We start from the raw sequence: 23,172 nt of genomic DNA on the forward strand, positions 1-23,172 counted from the left end.
AGAGAGAGAGAGAGAGAGAGAGAGAGAGAGAGAGAGAGAAACTTGTAAGATACAGATATGTGAACCTTGTAACTACTTCTATCATCATCTCCATCATCATCTCCATCTTATAGGAGAGAAAATTCAATCTCAGAAGGTTGTATATACGTAGTTGACTCAACATAGCTTTTAAGTAACTATGAACACATGTAGTCTTATTTCAGACAATGCTCTTTCTCACTTCCTCCCTGTTCCTGTATTCCTTGGATTTATGTTAATATATCATGACAATTATATTTCATTTCCCTCATATGAATGAATAAAGAAGGCATAGGACACTATGAAAATGAACAAATGTCCTTCATATCAAAATTCAATCGATGTTGGAATACTGTGAAGCCTTAACTTTGACCTACATGATGTATTTTCAATTAATTTGCTGTGTTCAGCTGAAGATATCTGAGTAATGGGTATTTTCTTGGACACTGTAACAAGTTGATTCAACAGCTTTTGTGTATAAGATCCATCAGTTATCTGCCTACTGTCCAATCCAGGTATTGCTTTACTTAAACAGTTTTAATAGTGACTATATAAAACTACACCCAACTGTATGAATTGATATTTGATTCAGTCCAAAGATGGACTGAAATCCCACAAAACCATACAAAATAGTACAAGTTTCCCCCACTGCCCTCAAGTTGGGCCTGTCTTAGTTACTAAAACTACCTGGAGTGAACTAACCTGAAGGTCCAATGAGATGCTACTGGATATATGAACACTAGGAAAAAAATCAACTCTGCCCAAGCAGCTATCTCTTGATTAGCATTAGTACACAGCATTACTTTCTCCATTACCTTTCTCCTCTCCTTTCTCATCATTATAGAGGGCACTTCCTCATTCATTTATAGTTCACTCACCATCTTCTGGAAGAGGCCACTTACTACTTACTTTTCTATACTGTCTGTGCCAAAACATTCTGTCTCCTGCTGAATAATTACCCAAGCCTTGGAATAACTGGTCTACCTGTCCATTGTTTTAAAATTGTCAACAGAATAAAAGCTGTGTGAGGGAAGGGCCTTATCTACCTTGTCTTTCTCGAAATTATCACTTCTGGAATCTTGCTTCACTCAGGATAAGAGCTGGGCAAGGAAGCTTCACTCAGGGGTAAGCAACGCTCACAGTGAAAGTGAGAGATCCTTCAGAAAGGAGTTTCCCTGAAAGAACTATATGTGTGGGCCACAAATTGAGTCTTGTCAGGTTTTGACACCATCAACAAGTAAAAATCTGTTTAGGAAAACAGAGCCCTTCCAATCTTGAGACTACCCAGAGGTTTCCCTGCTTGTATGCTGACACAGTTTTACAGTTATTTGGCAATGACTAACCCCACCTGCAATTGGTGCTAGAATACATACTGGCAAGTTCAGAGAGTAGATACTTGTGAAGAAAGATGAAACAGCCATCTTTCCCCAAACATTACCCTTCACATAAGGAGTAAGACATTTTTCCAGCACAGAGCTGTCTTTGACTATAGTCAAATATGAAACCATGAGGGATGACGTTCACATTGCAACATGCATGCTGTGTCGAAGGTAGGATGTTTGCTGAGTCTCACGGCTTTTTAATTGTAATCTGACTCTATGTCCTTTGAACTTTATACCAAATGTGCAAGATAAATGAATTTGAATTCTCAGTTGGATGTCCTAAATACACAGTATAAATAAAAGCTGATCAAAACCTTTTCATAACCATTAAAAGGGTTATTATAGGGCAGGAAAAAGGTGTACCCCCTGTTTAGTGGTGATGGATGCTGTGTTTTACAGTAGAGAATTCATTTCTTAATGTTTGTAGTAATTTATGAAAGCTTTCAAAGTAATGACACATGGAACACCCTTTGAAAAATACAAGGAGATCTAGATCTGCTGAGTGCTAAAGTAGTCTTGGAAGTTACATTTACTTTATATTGCCTCATGCTTTTGAGTAAACAGAAGGGGAGGGTGAAAGAGCCCTAGGGTTTTTTTTTTTTTTAAGTAATCCATCCTGTGCAGGGAAAGCAATGGGACTGAAACATTTCCACAAATTGCAGGCCCTGTTCTTTCAAATGTCAGTCAGTTACCAACACCCTACAAAGCTTGGTCTCAAAGGGAAACACAATATAAGTAGGTTTACCTTTGTGTGTGTGTGTGTATGAGAGAGAAAGAGAGAGAGAGAGAGAGAGAGAGAGAGAGAGAGAGAGAGAGAGAGAGAGAGAGAGAGAGAGAGAGAGAAAAATGCAAACTTAATGCAATGCACTCTAAACCTATAAAATGGGGAAGGGGACATTTCCAGTGAGAAAGTCCATGAATGCACGTCCACAACTTCTGCTCTGAAATTTTAAATGGTAGGCTGAGTCTGCATATAGAAAGTGATGGGGAGAAAACTAATTATCTACATAAAATCAAAGACAATCAAATTAGTGACATTTATTTCCATAATTGAGTATTGGACTCTACATGAATAGCTAGAGGCCTGGGCTGGGCTAATTGTTGATATGTTGGAGACGGATAAAGATGGCCTGAGACTTCAAAGACTAGAGGTTTCCTCTGAAAATCAACCATGAAGTTAAGTTAGTTCTGCAACCTCTCACAAAATCCTAGCCTATGTTTCTTAAGGTCACACTGTAGTGCCAGTGCACTGTGTGTGTGTGTGTGTGTGTGTGTGTGTGTGTGTGTGTGTGTGTATATATGCATTGTATGTATCTGTATGTGTCTGTATATGTGTCTGCATATGTGTGAATGCTGCTCTTCCAAAACAACATAAGAAGGGAAGATGAGATTTTTAAGACAGAGGCTTTTTTCTTCTTCTACCTTTTTGCTCTCAACTCACCCAAGAACTAAGTTCTAAAATTACTAACTAAATGACAGTGGTATTTCTAGTGTATGGCTACAGGAAAAAAGAGAAATAGATTATTACCCTAAGTTGGGTTATTTAGAGAAAGTGACACTTTAGTTCATAACTTCTATACATTGCCTTATTTTATATTTTATAAATTTATCTTGAAAAGAAAACACTTTTCCTGTGAAGGGAAGAAAAGTTAATTACCTTAATTAAAATTATTTCATATTAGAAAATTGTGTTTAATGAAGCATAAGAGGCAACTACATACTTCTGGGGAAACAAATATTACATATAGTATAATAGTGTACTTATGTGTCTCTGTGTGCTGTGTACATACATGGTGCACACTTGTCATATCACCTGTGTGGAGACCAAAGGACCATTAGGAAGGGTTGGTACTTTCCTTCCATTAAATGGGCCTTAGAACTTGAACTTAGGTTGCAGGCTTGGGGACAAATGGCTTTCTCACTCCCCTGCCCCTGGATATATAAATATTTAAAACTTATAAAGTAATATGAGATTTGATTCTAACTTCCCATTCTTTTCTTCCCTCATTATAATTATTTTCATACCAATCTTTTCATATTTTCCTGGATATGAGAATTCCTCATGACATATAGCTCTCACATACAGCATGAGGGTCCTTCTTTTCAACTAAGAATTCAGTAATTACAAGGGCTTAGGAATTAAAGGGGTATCAATCTGGCCAGACTTGGCAAGATGGTCAGTGATGAAGGTGAAAGAGCAAATACCTACTGTTGGGTTTGGGGAAACTTTCCAGAGGCTATAGAATATTACCAGAGGGATGAACATGGCATGCAGTCTTTGTTCAAGATCCAGCTCTTCCTAAATCCTAAGAAAGTATGTACAGGTGAATCATGACGCCCTTTCCAAGTAGACTCCCTGCAATTCTGTCCCATCGTGCTTGAATTTATACTTATCCTTCTTAAAGTTTTTAAACAGAATATATATTAATTATGTAGACACCTTTATACAAGTTCTATTGAGTAAGATTGGGCTACCCCACAGAGAGCTCCACCATGTTATTTTACTGCAGGGTTCCTTCCCCAGAGATCCACCATCTTTTTTTCTAGGTTTTATGGTCAGGAGGCAGGGATGTACCAGTAGAGCAGCTCTGCACAGGACTCTTCACTGCAAGTATACATTGTCCTGGTTTGTATGTAGAAAGCTCACTCAGACAAGAAATCAAGAGAAACCTTGTGACACCTAGCAGTGTACTACGGGACAGCCATTGGGTTTGTAAAAGTGGAAAATGACTATAATGTAAATGAGTTACCAGGATTCCTGGAAGTCTAGAACATGAGAGCATCAAGTATGTACCTCTAGACAGATATTTGTCATGCTGAAAACGGCCCTGGAAATGTTCTTTTTGATACAAAATATCACCATTGTTACACTTAGCATAGGAACAGCTATTTCTCATGGTTTGCTCATCAGAGAAGAAACTATCTGAATTCTTCTAAAGTATATCAGACTCATCTCCAGTTAAGGATAGATCTTGTATTATTCATTGTTAAAAACAAATGAAAACAGCAAGTGAATGGATCATTCAGGGGAGAACATTTCTATGAAACTGTGCAGGCAAGACTTCTTGCCACAGTTACACATGATTCAGTGAACTTTATGAACATCACAAGCTTATGGCAAATTGTTATTTAGAAAAGACATGCACTCCATAAAAAGTGAACTGAGTGTTGTTTAAATTTCACAAAACCTAAAAGCTGAGTGTATAAAATGCTCAGGCACAGCACAAGGTCTATGTTCTCAGACAGTTTCTATAGGGTAATCTGAATATTAAGAATATACAAAAAGACTTGAAGTAGAAGAAATTAATGTCGCTAAAAGTAAGTTTTATAGAGGCTGTTAACCTCAAAACTGGACTAGTGCTGCCTCTTCAAAGATATTAAAAATATTTAAATAACTCTGGGTTTTTATTTTTTAAAAAAATAAAGCTGTAAGGCCTAATTTTTGTTTTTGGTTGTTGTTTTATAATTTTTGTCTTTTACATTATGTTGTACCTACAGAGGGTGCCCATTGCCTTTAATTCATTGTTTTCAACTGTGGCTTTCCCTCCTTTATTTCAAGGAAAGAACGGTCTACTCTCCTAAATCATTTGTTAAGAATGTTACATGTCTGTGTCAGCCTATGTTAGTTACCTTCAGAATACCTCAGACTGTATAAAACCAAAGAAAATGAGTGTTGAAGAAAGCATCACATTGTACCCTACAACATGCATCCTTCTCTCTGTAGATGTTGATAAAGAGAAAATTGGTTATCACTTTAAAAAAAAACTGTATATAAACAAAGTTCCAGAAAAGTAGGCTCTACAGAAAGTTTTTCTTATTTCTGTCACGAGCTGTGCTTTGAAGAAAGCCAGGTTTCCTTTAACAGATATAAGTTTCACAAAGTCAAAATCTCTCCTCCTCTTTCCCATCCAGTTTTTGAATGCAATGGTTGAGGACTGAGGATTGAGAATGCCCCTTACTTCAGGTCTTAGGATTACTCCAAGGGAAAATACACCTTGAAAATTTTGTCTGAAGACATCCAGAAAAACAAATTACAAAAAATATAACAACTACACATTGTTTTTCCATTGAGCTTCTCTATGTAGGGCACTTCTCAGTAGAGTTAATTTTCCAAATAGGAATTTACCACCACTGCAGAAGATTTCTTAATCCAATATAGTATACACATGAAATCTTGATTTGACAATTCTACTTAATCTGCAACATCTTCTGGTTGTGTTTTCTGTTAATATCTCTTGCTAGAGTAGCCTAAACAAGATGAACTGACAATGGATACTAATAATGGCGCTTGAAGTCTGTATCTCCACAGGGAAACAGCACTGGGCCAACTCTCAGTGGGCACAGCCCTGAAGGAAGGGAAACTAGACATTAGTGCTGTAGTTGGCTTGAGAATTATCCTAACAAGAACATGGCTGCAGGTTCAAAAAAAAAGTTTTACTAATTATTTAACACAGGTAAAAAACCAACTTTAGGATATTTGGGAGGAAGAAAATTTCTTCCATACCCAAGGATGAAGCTAGTGTCTCCCTTTCTATGCCACCATTTTTAAGAAAAGAGCTAAAGTCTGTGACTTATACAATGGTTTTGTTTTGTTTTTTTTTTTGTTTTTTTAAAGGTTTTCTAAAATGATTAAGCTCAAGATCTAGAAGAGGAAGTCAGGGTCATCTTCAGACACACCTCTGTTTAGTCCCTGTATTCTCAAGCCACACCAGGCATGGGGAATGAGGAAATGGTCAGTATCCATGCTTTGCATGATTCTGTGGCATCTGGAATGAGAACATAGCTCCAATGTGCATAAGTTTCAACTTGCCACATAACTTGCCCTTTTGTTTTTATAAACAAGATACCTATATTAGAAAATCAAGCATTTAAATGGCAAACTCTGACCTAACAAATCAACCGTAGTCATTTTAATAAAGATGTCGATCTTTGTCAATTTGAGGATTATGGGAATTCAAACAGTGATGAGAAATGACAAAGAATGATAGTTATATTCAGGCCTCTTCATTCAGTGGATTGACCTCTCATACAAACTCTACCCATTAACCATAGCTAGTGTAGCTATGGACCAGTACAAGGTTGGTTTGAAGATCAGGATGCTGCACATTTTTAATGTCAGGTAACTTTGTACCTACCTCAAAGCCAGGGCTCACAGGAGACTGAAAGATGAAGTTGAAAGAGCAAGAGTAGGCAAAGGAGAATAAAAAGGAGAAAAAGAGAAAAACAAGGTTACTAGGGAAAAGCAATGCATATTAGCCAATGCTGATTAACACACACGCCTGTATTATCAGACCACAGCAAAACACTACACTAGCCAGCTTTGTGGATGCACCAAAGCACAAACTGGAAAATGCTTTTAAAATCTAAGTGCAGGTGGAGTGGTCTTGAAACGGCCCCTCCTTCAGTTTCTGTCCCTCACTTTGTCTCCATATTTGCTCCCTTGAGTATTTTGTTGCTCCTTCTAAGAAGAACTGAATCACCCCCACTTGGTCTTCCTTTTTTATGAGCTTCATGTGGCCTGTGAGTTGCATCTTGGGCATTTCAAGGTTCTGGGCTAATATCCAATAATCAGTGAGTCAATACCATGTGTGTTCTTCTGTGATTGGCTTACTTCACTCAGGATGATAATTTCTAGTTCCATCCATTTACCTAGGAACCTCTCGAATTCATTGTTTTTAATAGCTGAGTAATACTCCATTGTGTAAATATACCACATTTTTTTAATCCATTCCTCAGTTGAAGTATCCATCCCATGTGCAGTCACCAAAGGTAGATGCTGATGTGGAAGTCAGGAAGTGCATGCCGATAAGAGCCTGATATGGATGTCTCCTCAGAGGCCTTCAAGAGTCTGACATATTCAGAGGCAGATGCTCACAACTAGCCATTGAACTGATCATGAGGTTCTCCATGGAGGAGTTAGAGTGAGGACTGAAGGAGCTGAAAGGGTTTGTGGCACCATGAGGAGAGCAACAATACCAACCAACCACAGCTCCCAGGGTCCTAACCACCAGCCTGGGAGCACTTATGGAGGGATCCAGGGCTTCAGCTGAATATGTAAGAGTGGAGGGCCCTGCTGGGCACAGGTGGAAGATGAGATCCTTGACCTCATGAAGGCTGGACACCCCAGGGGGTGGGAATTTTGAGGGTGGGGAAGTGGGAGTGGGGGGGTAGGTGGGGGTTACATCCACGGAGAAGAAGGAGGAGGGGTAAGGGGATGGGGGGTTCCCGGGTGGGTGGGGGATAGGGTAAGGGGATAACATATGAAATGTAAATAAAATATCTAATAAAAAAATGTTTAAAAAAAAAATCTAAGTGCAACGGGAGGTACTAAGCCAGAGATGCAAAACATTTTGAGATGTGAGTAGTGGTTAAAAAAAAAAAAAACAACTCCATGGTCTTAGTGAAGAGGGCTGGTTTTTGTACCTCATTGAAAACAAATTAGAGTCAAAATGAAGTATTTTTGACCTTTAAGTAAAAGATTAGGTTTTCTTCAAAATAATTCTTGTTCTCAATATGAAATGAAGAAAAAGGTCATTAGAGTAATCAAATATTTCATAGCTGTTATTTGCCTGCAGTCAGTTGAAAGTGAGCTGAGAGGCATAATCACAACCTGTTTGGGGATACGTGGGCTGGCCAAAGTAAGAGCTTTAAGAGGAATGCAGGTAGTGATGAGATGGCTTGGTTGTTAAGGGCAATGGCTGCTCTTTCAGAGAATTGGAGACCAATTCCTAGCAACAACGTGGTGACTCACAACTGGAGTTTTAGGGAAGCAAATCGCTGTTTCTCACTTCTGCTGACACTAGGCATGCAAGTGCTGCACAGATAAACATCAAAACAAAACACCTATACACGTAAAATAAAATTGAAAACTTTTAAATTATTTAAAAAGGAATGAAGATATGTCCACGGTGCATTTTTTGCTCTGTTGATTTCTGATTTCACTCGAAGTTAGAATGTCATTTGAAATATATATATATTAATGTAAAAGAAATGGTTCTATGAAAAAAGTAAACAACTAAGCAGAGACCACTTTTTGCAAATTTATATTGAACGTATTCTTTTTTATCTCTCTTTTGAAAACAAAAGAAAAGATGTAGGTAGTTCTATTTGATATCTGGAAAAGACAACAAAAATGAACTCTGGTTGAAAATATTCTATAAAATCTGTTGCAATGCACACTGATGTTAGTGATTTTCTTCCTACTTGCTAAATAAGTTACTGTGCCTTCAGAAAAATGATATTATTTATTTCTGAAATCTCTATATCTTGATTTGTGGTATGCGGCCATTTACTCGGGAGCACTGGGGGCTGTGTACAGTTAGACTGAGCTTTACCAAGGCAACTTGGCATCCAGTTCTATCCAAGCAGTTTGTCAGATGATGAGTAGTACATGGGAACTGAGGGAACTTCTCATTTGAACATAGACCTAAACATGGCTTTTGAGCAAAAACCATGATCTTGCATGTACATACTATGACAGGACAGAAAAATAAAATAAAACAAGTTTCTCAATTTCCAAAACAAGAGAGTATCCTAGTCACCTATGTATGTGGCATACAAAACCCATAACTCTTTTCACTATTGGTCCTGAGGACCTTTCTGTCTGGTCTCCCATCAGAATTCATTTCAGACTATGTGTGTGAGGATAGACAACACAAGGTGCATTGACTCAATAATTTATCATTTTCCAAAAAGTATTTTTTCATAAAATATCCATCCATTTTATGAAACGGAAAGTAATTCTATACTGATTTAGTTTAAGAACACTGACTTCATTATTGCAAGATTCCTTTGACCATTAATTATGCTAAATAGCTACTAAAACTTCCACTACACAGATGCTCCAAGAAATATTTAACAATTTTATCTGTACAAGGTTGATTTATTGGCAATTTTTTTGCATGGGCTTGTATGTTATGTGCAGGCATGTTTATGTGTGTATGTTGGCATGTGTATGTGTGTATATACATTAGTGTATGCATGCATGCAGAGGCCAGATGTTGACTTTGGGTGTCTCCCTGGAGCACTCTCCACTTTATACTTTGAGATCAGTTCTCACTTGAACTCACAGCTTGAGCACCCTGTCTCTACTGCTGAGCAATGGGATTATAAGTGGCCAATTGAACTGTAGAAATACAATTGGCCATGTAGCTTTAATGTGAGTGCTAGGGAATCTTAATTTTGGTCCTCAGACATGTAAGTGATCCACTGAGCCATTTCTTCAGTCTTGTTTGAAGAAATTATGTTAAATAACTGTTTTTTTTTCAGAAGAACACTAGAAAATAAATAAACAACACAATTTTTCATCCTGTTGAGGTAGAAATCATTAAAGGTTTCTATAGATCACCAAGAAGATGCACCATACTACAGTGCATATTCCATATGTATATAGTATAGTGTAACAGCTTTCCTTTTGCTTTGGCTTGGCTTAAAGAAAGATCATATGAATTCTATTGCTGTGTCTTTGGCAAAAGCTACTGTAGAAGACAATATCAACCACAGATATACAAACCATGAATCTCAACAGGCTATGCCTCTTTAGTTTTAATATTTTATCTAAAGTGTACTTCTTGTTAATGAATAATGGCAGTTCCTAACCCTATTTCTAAACCTATTTTTAACTACGTTAAAGGAATTTCATTATTCAATGACTAATAATTGTAATGTAACATGTTATCCTTTCCTCACATGATCTGTAATAAACATTTCCAATGACTTCCTATTTGAGCAGTTATAATATACTTGTTGATCAGTGATTCTCAATCTATGGGTCATATCCCCTTTGGAAGTCACATATCATATAATCTGCATAACGGATATTTATATTATTATTCATAACATTAGAAGAATTGTAGTTACGAGGCAGCATCAAAACTATTTTGAGGGGGTCACAACAACATGAAGAACTGTATTAAAGGGTGACAGACAGCATTAGGAATATTGAGAAACACTAATTTAGATAACATTTTAAGTTCACTTTAGATCCTGATCACAGACAGTGCCCTTCCTCCTTTCTTCTCAGTCCCTCCCTGGCCCCTTCACCTTCTCCTCAGGGAAGGGGAACACTCCCTTGGGTATCATCCAATGCTGGAGCATCAAGTCTCAGTATAAGTAGGCACATCTTCTATTTAGATAATTTTAAAGTTGTAATTTATAAGAACTCTATAACAGTATAAAATTTTAGGTATAAATCTTGACAAGCTTTTGTATGTATACACATATTTCTTTTCAGATAATTCTGTTCTCTCCCATCTGGTATCCCATTAAGAGGAGGCATTGTTTTCCTGTTTCTCAACCTAAATTGAATTTGCCTCAATTGGAATTCAGATCCTGAACCCACAAGTATGGCCTATTTTGTTTCTGCCTCCTTGTTTGAGATAGGGGTCTCATTATGGTATCCAGACGGACCACCAAATCTTATGTTGATGTTCAATCTCTCTGACTCTCCCTGAGCCTCCTGATTGGGAACTCTAGGCATGAACTACTATCCCCAGCTTGTTTTCTTTACTTAAAATTGCTTTGTGAAACTCACCTATGTTGTTAAATGAATAAGAATTCCTTAATCACATTGAATATATAAACATAACCTACTAAGTCACTGTTGCTTTTGTATAAGTGTTTTTAGTGCTGGAAGCTACACTCATGAAATCCCAAAATATATTTGCATAAATAAGACCTCATCATGACCATGCCAGCTAACATGCCAATGTGGACGGGGACAGCTCACAAGGCTCTACTCTTCCAATCAATAGCTTTTGAGGGAAGATCACTTTTCTCAGGGATGAATTCTCTGATAAATTATTCTATTCCAAGTGAAATATGCTCTTAATTTGAATAATGTCCAGTTTCTTGATTCTTTTCTTTTTCCTCAGTGATTAAAGTTTCTTTACAAAAATAAAAACCACTCCTAATTTGGGTATTTTTATTTATTATTCCTTCTTATTCCCTAAAAAATCAGAGTGTACCTAGAATTTATTTGCATATGGTTTGAAGCAGAGTTAACTAGGTCCCAAGTTAGACATGATGGAACTCATCCTAATTTCCAGCACTAAAAAGGAAGAGGCAGAGACAGGAGGACCTCTGTGAGTTCCAGCGCTGTTCTGTCTACATAGTGAGCTTAAGGATAGCCAAGGTAACCATAGTGTATATATTGAGAGCTTGTTTAAAAAAATCATATTTTCCATACAAATATTCAATTAATTCCAGAAACATTTACTCAGAAGTCTGTACTTACATCATAGCTGTTGGCTTCAACATAAATCACCCAGCTGATCTGTGTGCAGTTTCTGGTTTAATATAATTCTCTACATATGTGATGTTATGTGATCTTAAAATTTATATTTAAAGACTATATAATACAATAGTATATTCTATGTGTTTTTATATATTGCAATTTTCTAGTTTTATTTTATATCAGAATTCTTGAAAGTAACACTATGGACATTTATATAATCTCAATGTCCTTATTCCGAACATTATGCCTTGCAATTACTACAGTTACCCCTACTACAAGTGGTGTAACTTAAAAAAAAAAACATGATTTTTAATTTTTAATTCAACCAAAGATCTTAAATACAGAGTGTGTAGTAGCAATTATTTTAAAATAGAAATTTTGAATTATTACTTTTTATAAAAATATCCTTGATTCTAATTGATTCAAACACATAGGATTCCCTAGAATCACATATATATCTTCTGAATATTACGAAGATATCATATCCATCTAAGTACTACAAAGATGTAGCACCTATCTTCCAAAAATAGTTTCAGCTAAAGAAGATTGAAAAACAGAAAGCAATGCCAGCAACAATGCAACGAAGGAATAGGTTAGAGTTGCTTTCTATCGGTAAAGACAAAGAGCATCTGACCTGTGGCTTGGCGTACTACACAATTTAAGTCATTTAAAGTGACAAATACTTTCCATGTAACAACAGTTACAAACTGTCATGCATAACTCCAGAACTTATTTCTACTCAAGTTTAAGGCAGATTTACTTGACCTTACATTTACAAAAGTAATTCTTACTTTTGTTTTTCATCAATGTCTGTAATAACTATGCCATAACGTGCCAGTGAATAGTTAGCGACAAGAGAAAGCTGGAGTTTCCAGCCATTAGCTATTTAAGAACTCCATTCTTGTTGTAAATAACTTATACAACCAGCATTCTATTCTCCTGTCATTGTTTGGAAAATTAATTTCCATAACAAATGCTTTCACGGTGTTCATCAGCCATTTCACGGGCACAGAAATATTTTAATTATTAAGTGCAGTTATTTTCATGGCACTTGGTAATGTCCGATGATAAACTTGTCTGAATATCAGTAATGCTAAGCAGTAAGGCTTTGGTGTTTTCATAAAGGTAAATTTCAGATCATAGCTTAGAAGAAATATTCAGTCTGCTACAAGCACGTGAGGACTCTGCAGAGGGAACCCTCTTTTGCAACATTAACACATTTGTTCACGCTGCTCAGGTCTTATGACCATGATGAAGCCTCACATATTTTTCAGTTTCACAAAGCTCAGGGAAGAACGCAAACTCAAAGCTGTTGGATATTTTATGATGCACTGGGCAATCTACATTGAAGACCCAGTGAAAACACAGCTATTAACATGGGGGCTGCTTCTCCCTCCCAACATGCTCTCCTGGCATGGCACTGATATCACAACGTCCCACAGATTTCCCCCAGACTTCTCAAGCAAGTGGGGAATACATAAACAGCAGGTCATACCAGTAAAGGCTCATCAGGGGCACTGGTGGAGAACTCAGCAGATGCTGTGCGGACAGTACCGAGTCCAGTGAGGGAAACATTTGAGAGCCTTCTCCTTCTCACCCCACTGCAATTGTTGGGGATTTTAAATGCACATCTCTTATGGTAATTCAGACCACATCCTGAAAAACAAACATAAAAATAGCTTTCATTTCACCAGAAATTAAATCTATTCCATCATTACTTATAAATTAAGAATTTGAAAACATAGCACGACATCAATTTGTGGTGATGCTACTTGGAAATACAAATTTTCCTCTGTGCTTTCTCTGAGTCTGTTTCTTATTTTAACATGGCTTTCAGATTCTTACATTATTGTAAAAACTCAACAACTTCATCTAATTTTTATTTGTATATTTATGTTTAATTTTTATTTATGTATTTTTGATATTCTGAATATAATATAAGTTGGGAATATATATATGTGTGTGTGTTTATATATATGTTTATATATATTAATATATATTATATTATATAATATATATATATATATATATATATATATATATATTTACAAATAGATTAGACCATTTTTAGCTGCTGTAGTTTTAGATGTGTATGGTCACTTAAGGAGAAAATTAATCATAGTTCAATACAAGTTTAAGAAGACACTGATTTTAAGCTTGTCTCTGTAGCTTGTGTACATGACCCTGAACAAAGTGTTTTATCTCAATTATAGATGGAGTCTCTAAAATGGAAACAAAAATAACTACTCCATAGAATAAAGATAATATAAAGTACATACACTTGTTTGTTTCTAGGTAGTAGGTAGATGGAAAGATATTTCCCAGTTTAGGAAGTTTTTTTTTCTTCCAATATATGTGCTATGCATCTTTCCCACATAGCTGGCACCTACTACTCAGAATTTCCCCATGTGTCCCAAAATAGGTCAGACAACTTTTCATAAAACATACTTTACAGTTCTGCCATCCAGATATGTAGAGCTTGGTGAAGCTATGGTTCTGGGTATGGCTTTCCCCGAGAGCAAAATGAGATGTGTTTACTTGGTTATGGTTTTGTGGATGTGTAGAATGCAAAAGTTATGAGGTCATGGAAGTATCTAACAAGATTTCAAAGAAATGCCTGTGGGAATAGGTACTCTAGCAGTTAAGGGTCCCTGAAGGCCTGAAATGGCAATGAATGGCTGTATGACAGAGAGGATGAAGGTGCAATGGAGACCCTGCAAAATTTGGAGATGCCATGAAAATGGAGTGTTGACTGAGGAAAGACTGTCATTGTCTATAGCCAGCCTAAGCAAGACCACCTGAGCTAGATAGAACCAGCAAAGTCATTAGAGCAGGGCTGCCTGTGGCAGAGAACAACATGTTCCCATGTAATGTAGCCTAGATGGTGGACATGAAGCTACAAAACTTGATATTTGCAATTCTGGGTATTGGTCTTGCTTGGTATGGTGATTCTTCTGTTATTTTATAACATCCTTTTGAATTTGAATAGTTATCCTGTTTCATTGAGGGTTGTAAGTATGTACAAAACAAACAAACAAGAACCAAAAAACAAACTCCCCAGTTTATAGATAAGAGGTCCAGCGGAGACTTGGATTTGGAATTTTGACAGATGCTGGCATAGTGAAGTTATGGTACTTCTTAGTGGTGGACTCAATACATGTTGCATGATGAGACTGGCATTCACATTTTGGGCATCTAAGACAGAGTGTAACAGTTTGCATTTGGAATGCCTACTGAGTGTTCCTGTGTTGATGACTGCCCAGCTGGCAGACTATTGGAAGGTATAGAAATGTTAGAAGGAAAGGATTAGTTCGAAAAATAAGTCACTGGGGACATGCCTGAAAGTGTACATTTGTCTTGAATGCCAATCCATCAGCTGTCATGAAGTGAGTGATACTGCTGAGCTGTGACTTCTTTGCCCTGGTGCTCTGCCTCATTGTAGACCCAGTGACAACGGTCTTAAGTGAGCATGGACTTAAACTCTGGTACCGGGAGTCAAGTCATTATCTTTCCTTCTTTAATGTTCTCCCAAATATTTTGCCAAAGTAGAGGAAATATGGTTTCTTCTAGATTTGCTCTCTGTCAATTTCCATTCCACTGGTAAGAATTAAACCGTTATGGTAAGATTATTTACAGGTTGTATTCCAAAAGGGTGACCATAGTGGCCATTCTTCAAAGCACACCATTTTCCCAGATTGAGACCACAGGGAAGTGATGCATGAGCCCTTGAGACTACACAACAGTGTTCTTACACACTGAATTGTCCAGTTCAAGGAATTCTCTCTGGGAGTAAGCTCATACCACTGACTGTGCGAAAACACGCATAGAAGTTCCATTTTACCCATTCAGCATCAGGGTGATCTTGAACAGAATGATAAAGCATCTAAATCTCTGGCTCCTTTCAAATCTACTTATTTGAAATTTCTGGCTTAAATAAGATGGAAATCTTAGTTTTAATTTCTGGCTAAAAAAGGGGTACCATGAACTACAGTATGGAAAACTTCTTCTACTTGAAAAAAGAGGTGAAAATTAAGCCTATAGATGAAATAAAGAATGACAAAGACAGAGAACTTCAGAACGGAACAAAATATTGCATAAATAGGGGGAGAGATAGCCAGATGACTGGGGAGGCTTACGAGAGAGGACAGTGTCATCATAGGCACACAGAAGCAGCAGCTTCAGCTTCCATTACATGTCGAGGGGGCAGAAAACAACTCACCTTCACATTTAAGGCCTTGGCGGACCAGCCCCCACAGCATTTCTCCACAGTGATCACAGAAAGCTGGGGCTCTGTATGAATGAACAAAGAGAGCGTGGGGCCGGATCTGGAAGTCTTCAAAGGTAGCTGAAGCTGCAGAAAGAGCAAATCACAAAAGAGATTGAATGGATTTACCCATCTGCCAACAAGCATGCCAGGCAATAGGTGAGGAAGCAGGGGGGTGACTCTGAAAACTAAGTTATGGAAAACCAGCCATGTGTAGTGCTGCATATTTGGGATCAGCATGTGGGAGGTGGAAGCAAGATGATATAGAACCAGCTTTTGGTATAGAGTGTATTGAGGGCTAGCTTAGGCCACATGACACATAGTCTTTACACCTTATAAGCCATACAGAAAATGAGACGTAGCATGGCTCGGACTTTCAGTCATTAGGTTTTATTCTGAAATATGACGTTATGCTTGGTGACACAAAAGCCTCTTGTTTCTCTTTTTCCGCATGGCAATCATTCGTATTATTTCAGTTACAGTAAAATGCTAAAAGAAAGGACGAATGGCATGATAAGCAATCTACTTCCTGCATAGCTGATATTATTTGAAAGTATTTTGTTTTTCACCCCTAGTGAGGAGCTGCTGACTGTTGGTTACTTCTGGGAGAGGGAGTCCATTTCCTTTAAGCATCTGGTCCCTGGTGGGTTGACCATGCTCCAGAGGATGACTCACACCCGTGGATTTATGGGGATCACGAATCAGAGGTCATGAGGCTGGGAAGCAATAGAGGAGTAAGGGTGAATCTGGGAGGGACCAAGGAGTCGAGAGAAAGCAGACTATGATCAAAATACACTGCCTGCTTGTATAAAATTCTCAAAGGATTAATAAAAGCGTTATACTAAAAGTATAACGGAGATGGATTAACACATGAAAACCAAAACCAACATTACAAGTGCAACCTCTAAATAACCTGGAAACTTCTTCATGAGATCATCAAGTAGAAGGATTAATAGGCATGGACCAGTCATGGTCTATTCTGAGAAAGGCATGGATAAACTAAGTGCATGACGGAGGGTTCTTTTTTCATTTTTCTATTACCTATTTTATGAAGTACGCATAAAGACAACTAATGCGCATGAGTTCAGCTATAGTGTTCTATGTACATTTTTATCTTATAAAAGTGGCCCATGTTTCCGTTATTGCTCAAATTAAGAAAGATAACGTGGAAGACTGCTGGAGTTGCATCTTTCAGTCTTTGGAGTTGCAGGCTCAAGTTCAGTGTTCACTACTAAGGCAGACAGTGCTCTCCTGGCAACCAGGAGAGCTGCAAGAACTACTGACATCACCTATGAGACAGCTCACGTAATCACCATGAACCTCAGCTTCTCCCTCCTGAGGGAGAACGGTTGCATGATCCTGGTATTCTCTAGCCCCTTAAAATCTGAATCTCCACTAAGAATAGAAGACAATCCTGGAGGCTTCATTCCTCAGATTGATACCTAGTAAATATTGGAGAAAATACATTGAAAATCAGAGAATATGTTGATTAACAATATTATTGACAATTCTTTTCTAAATTGATCAGTAAAGAATATAGTTATGATTCAAGATACCTAATTGTACATTGGTGATTGGGTTAAAATGTGTCTAATCTGGAGAATGCTAAATTCTCCTTAAAATTGATCTCTTGTACTCACGAGTAATTTTCCCCAAGACCATTAATGAAAATACCTGAACACATTGTGCCAATCGTTCACTCCTAGCTCCCTTCAGCATCAAATCCACCCTTTCCAGGACCAAACAACTATGACAATACTGTGACAGTAATTAGTTGAATAATTATTGTAGTTTTCAAAATAAGAAACGCTAGAATCTGACAATACAAATAGCAAGCTGCGTTGAGACATTTTAGGAATTAATCAGGAAGAATATAAATAATTAAACTAAAGATTTTCAATGACACCTCCCCCTCTAATTTATGGCACGGAGATTTGTGTCTTTTTTGTTTTTTTGTTTTTAAACGGGATTAACATTCATAAGCAGTTAGCACCCTTGACTTATGTTTAAATGCCACATTACTAAAGTTCAACTTTAATATTCTCCCGTTAATTTTAGAATAATTAAATACATTTTCAAAATAAAACTACTGAGCATGGTGAGGTTTTGCATCCATTTGAAATCAAAGCACAACATCCATTCATTATGAATTTACCTGTTCTGCACCCTGGGGGAAATCAGCATTAGCTCAACATATGCATGCCGGCTTGCCTAATCACAAAATCGCACTTCAGAGATAATCACCTAGCACAGGCAAACAAAGTGAAGGCTGCAATTCCATTTCATTTAAGTTTTGGAATCAAAATGGACAGATAAGAATAGGAATATTAGCATGTCTAGAGATTCCAAGACGGGAACAATGAACCTGTCATAATCAATCAGCCGACCTAAATTAAAACGATATGACAGGGAAACAAACTGAGCACAATGGGCCCTCATACTGGTATTTGTGTCTCTCTGATTTGCTCTATTCACAGCCTATTGTTACACTCCAGCATGCAAGAGAGGAGAAAATGACATGCTTTCCTTAGTCACTGAGTGTTTGAAACAGGTAATTGAGCCAAAAAATCTTAATATAATCAGTAGTTCTTTACAGGTTCATTATAAATTGTTGGACAAAATGGACTAAACTGGTTAGCAGTACAGAGGAAATGAGGCTTCTGAAGCAAAATAAATCATCTCTGGAGGTCGAAACTATTTGCATAATAAAGTAAAACAATGTCAGATCTTCCAAGATTTTCAGTAAATTTTTAACAGCTATTTTGGCAATTTGGGAGCAGTATTAACTCTTTGCAGCCATGACAGGTTGGGACTGATATTTGAGACAGATGCAATTAACATGCTTTAAAGCACCATTTTATTTGATGTTTTTTACAAAAAAACCTAAGACGCTGATATTGTTACCCCACTAAATACATGAGAAAACTTGAACAGAAATGAGGGTACGATCTGGGCAATGTAGAATTTGGACTCAGCCAGTCTCAGAATTGCACAGACTCAGTTATCACATCTTACTATTTCTTTAAAAATGAACTATAAAAGTTTATCATCATTGAAAAAGATTCTTGAAAAGAGTGTCATTATATGTGGTGGAACACAGCAGTCCCAATGACACAGAGAAAACAGGAGCTGCTCTAAGTTCAAGGTAGGCTAGTCCACTCAAAGCATTCAGGCCAGCCTGGGCTATATAGAAAATGTTGTCAATAGGACAAAACGACAACCAACAAATTGGGAAAAGATCTTTACCAATCCTTCATCTGATAGAGGGCTAATATCCAATATATACAAAGAACTCAAGAAAGTAGACTCCAGACAACCAAATTACCCTATTAAAAAATGGGGTATAGAGCTTAACAAAGAATTTTCAATGGAAGAAACCCGAATGGCTGAGAAGCACCTAAAGAAATGTTCAGTGTCCTTAGTCATCAGGGAAATGCAAATCAAAACAACTCTGAGATTCCATCTCACACCAGTCAGAATGGCTAAGATTAAGAACTCAGGTGATAGTAGATGCTGGCGAGGGTGTGGAGAAAGAGGAACACTCCTCCATTGTTGGTGGGACTGCAAGATGGTGCAACCATTTTGGAAATCAGTGTGGCGGTTCCTCAGAAAATTGGACATAGCATTACCTGAGGATCCAGCTATACCACTCCTAGGCATATACCCAGAAGATGCTCGAATATATAACAAGGACATATGCTCAACTATGTTCATAGCAGCCTTATTTATAATAGCCAGGAGCTGGAAAGAACCCAGATGTCCTTCAACTGAGGAATGGATTAAAAAAATGTGGTATATTTACACAATGGAGTATTACTCAGCTATTAAAAACAATGAATTCGAGAGGTTCCTAGGTAAATGGATGGAACTAGAAATTATCATACTGAGTGAGGTAAGCCAATCACAAAAGAACACACATGGTATTCACTCACTGAGTATTGGATATTAGCCCAGAACCTTAAAATGCCCAAGATGCAACTCACAGGCCACATGAAGTCCATAAAGAATGAAGACCAAGTGGGGGTGATTCGGTCCTTCTTAGAAGGAGCAACAAAATACTCAAGGGAGCAAATATGGAGACAAAGCGAGGGACAAAAACTGAAGGAGGGGCCGTCTGAAGACCTTTCCACCTGAGTATCCATCCCATGTGCAGTCACCAAAGGTAGATGCTGATGTGGAAGTCAGGAAGTGCATGCTGATAAGAGCCTGATATGGATGTCTCCTCAGAGGTCTTCAAGAGTCTGACATATTCAGAGGCAGATGCTCACAACTAGCCATTGAAGTGATCATGGGGTTCTCAATGGAGGAGTTAGAGTGAAGACTGAAGGAGCTGAAAGGATTTGTGGCCCCATGAGGAGAGCAACAATACCAACCAACCACAGCTCCCAGGGTCTAAACCACCAGCCTGGGAGCACTTATGGAGGGATCCAGGGCCTTAGCTGAATATATAAGAGTGGAGGGCCCTGCTGGGCACAGATGGAAGATGAGATCCTTGACCTCATGAAGGCTGGACGCCCCAGGGGGTGGGAGTTTTGAGGGTGGGGAGGTGGGAGTGGGGGGGTAGATAGAGGTTACATCCACAAAGAAGAAGGAGGAGGTGTGAGGGGATTGGGGGTTCCTGGGTGGGTGGGGGATGGGGTAAGGGGACAACATATGAAATGTAAATAAATCATCCAATAAAAAAAAAAAAAAAAAAAAAAAGAAAATGTTATTTCCAAAGACCAAATGGAAAGCTGGGCACTGCAGCCCAATATGACATATAACCTTCAATAAATATACATTCTTATACAGAGGCAGTAAAAATGTTGGCGAAACTAAAAAATTTTATTTCTGTTCTTTATCAGCCTTTTAAAACATGCCTTGCACAAAATTTATGATTTCATATCCATCCTATCTAATTAGTTCGGAGTTACAAGCGGTAATTGTGCTTAAAAACAATGGTGATTCATAGTTTGAAATGAGCTGTAACTTGTGCTACATGATAAGCCATGTCATCACACGAGTCCTCAAGTCTTACTCAAGACCAACGCTTTGAAGGTTCTCATAACTCTGAAGATATCTTCTTCCTTAGCATATAGACTATTTAAAGAAGCATCTGAATGCCAGAACCCCATACCCGCTCACACTTTTGCTGTATCAGCCTCCCCGTCCTCAAACATAACTGGAACAGACATGCAAAAATCGTTTGCTACTTGCTGTTTTCCAGGTAGGATGACTCCACTCTCCATCATTTCATGGCATTTGTAAAGACTCAAACCATCAGAAAGCCTTTATTTAGATCTTCCAATACACCTTTGTAACCACTATTCACTGTTCAGTCCTAATCACAAGCCTTAAATGTAAGTTTTCATGCCCTCTAAAGTCTACCCACACAAGTGTTAATGGCCTAAAGTACAGAGTTCAATTATATCATGCTTTGGATCAATCTAAAAAAATCAGCCTCATAAATAATCAGAAAGTGTATCAACGTCAGTAGAGGAAAAAACTGTGAGTTCTTGACTGTCTCTGAAGGCATCCTATACTGCTCTGCAGGAAGGGGAGTTTAAAACACAGAGAACAGACAAGAAAAGGGAGAAAAAATATATATGACATCTATAATAAGATTACCTTTTGTATAATTATTCATATTTTAGATAATCTTTTGTATAAATGCCATGTCTTTTTCACACTTTTCTGGTTCACTGTGATGATGGTTAGCTAATTCGATTCCAAACTTCTGATGGCACCCGAAAGATGCCAACAGATAACTCCTGCGTCCAAAGGACTGAGACCTGTGTCTCAGTGATGGTAAGATCACACCTGGGCCTGTCTGCATGCTGCTCCTTCCCACCAATCCCCACAAATACGTCCTTAGGGGCTGGATAATCACCCTTCTTCTCCATGTCACTTCTGTTACAAATTCTCTCTTCATGCACACATCCAAACCCTGCAGAGTTTATTGAACCCGGAAACAGTAAGTTTCAGGAAGAAGCCATAGCACCCCAACAGCAATATCATTCAATGAGTTTTTATTCAGCCACTTGCCATAATATCTTCATATAGTTGAGAAAATAAAAAAACTCATCTTCCACTTTTGACTTAACATATGATATGGAAAATATGAATGAGGTGTAATGACAAAAACATAGGGTGCTGTGAATATACCATGCCAGAAATCACAGCAACCATGACAACAACAGAACATGTAGTGAAAGCTACTGATTAGGCGTCTCAGATAGTTCTGGAAGTTTTAAGTGAGTGACTCAACAAGAAAACATGGAAAGCAAAGCTGCATATGTTATATTACATGCATGTACTGAGTGTTTTTTTTGAATAACCAACACAATAATAAAACACACACACAGAGTTCTGCCTGGAATAGCATAATGTAATGCAAAATAGCATCATAAAACAACCTACTCTAATAAAGGGTAAATTGCTATAAACAAAAAGGAAATGTACCAGAGACAGAAGTGACCATGAAAGGGCAGGTGAGGTAGGAAAGATAAGGACAAGGCTGAAGAAAATTTAAAAAGGCCTTCGGGTAGCTTTTTATGTGGAGACATGGGAAAAAATCGGAGCCTGGAGCCTGACCCACCACAGATAGGAGTTGAATCCTAAAGTACAAAATGAGCCAAACAACTCCATCACAAGTGTGCTTTAGTGCTTTTGATAACAAATGGACCAACTTGACGAAAACAGAGAAAGGAAGAGCATGTTCTAGAAAAAAATCAAGTTTAGTAGACATAAGCAGATTGTCTAATGTTCAAGATCTTTAAATAACTTTTTTTGGTTATTGTTTTTGTTCTTCAGAGAGGGTTCTCTGTGTAGTATTGGCTGTCCTGAAACTCACTCTGCAGACCAGGCTGGTCTTGTACTAAAAGATCTGCTTGTGCTGCCTTTAAAGTGCTGGGATTAAAGGTGTGGCCACCAGGCACGGCTCTAAATTAATAATTTTTAACAGACCCAAATGAATAGTATTTGAGGTCACAGAAGCTACCTTTCATGGAATCAACTATATAAATCATTTTACTTTTATTTTTAACTTTATGTACATGAGTCTTTTGTCTGCATATATATCTGTACATTGTGTGCATTCCTGATGACAGCAAAGGACAAAAGATGGAGGTGATGCCCCAGGACTGCAGTTACAGGTATTTTTTTGGATGCTAAGAATTGAGCCATGGTCCTCTGGAAGCACAAGCATAAACCTTAACCACTGATCCAGCTCTCTGGCACCTACATATGTTTTCTTAAATATTTATCTCTTGAGAATATAGTATATTTATACCATC

General features: G+C 37.7%; 1 protein-coding gene across 1 annotated transcript in view; it reads right to left on the reverse strand.

The window, feature by feature from the left end:
* Prkd1 (protein kinase D1) overlaps positions 1 to 23,172 on the reverse strand; it is a 135,203-nt gene that overhangs the window by 62,823 nt on the left and 49,208 nt on the right. The window contains exons 2-4 of the mRNA XM_028757463.1: positions 15,854 to 15,985; positions 13,130 to 13,290; positions 6,536 to 6,559 (exon numbers count right to left, since the gene is read on the reverse strand). Coding sequence (XP_028613296.1) covers positions 6,536 to 6,559; positions 13,130 to 13,290; positions 15,854 to 15,985 — 317 coding nt within the window. The remainder of the gene's footprint in view (positions 1 to 6,535; positions 6,560 to 13,129; positions 13,291 to 15,853; positions 15,986 to 23,172) is intronic.

This window comes from Grammomys surdaster, unplaced genomic scaffold, assembly GCF_004785775.1.
Source record: "Grammomys surdaster isolate TR1022 unplaced genomic scaffold, NIH_TR_1.0 126163, whole genome shotgun sequence".
Taxonomy (NCBI): domain Eukaryota; kingdom Metazoa; phylum Chordata; class Mammalia; order Rodentia; family Muridae; genus Grammomys; species Grammomys surdaster.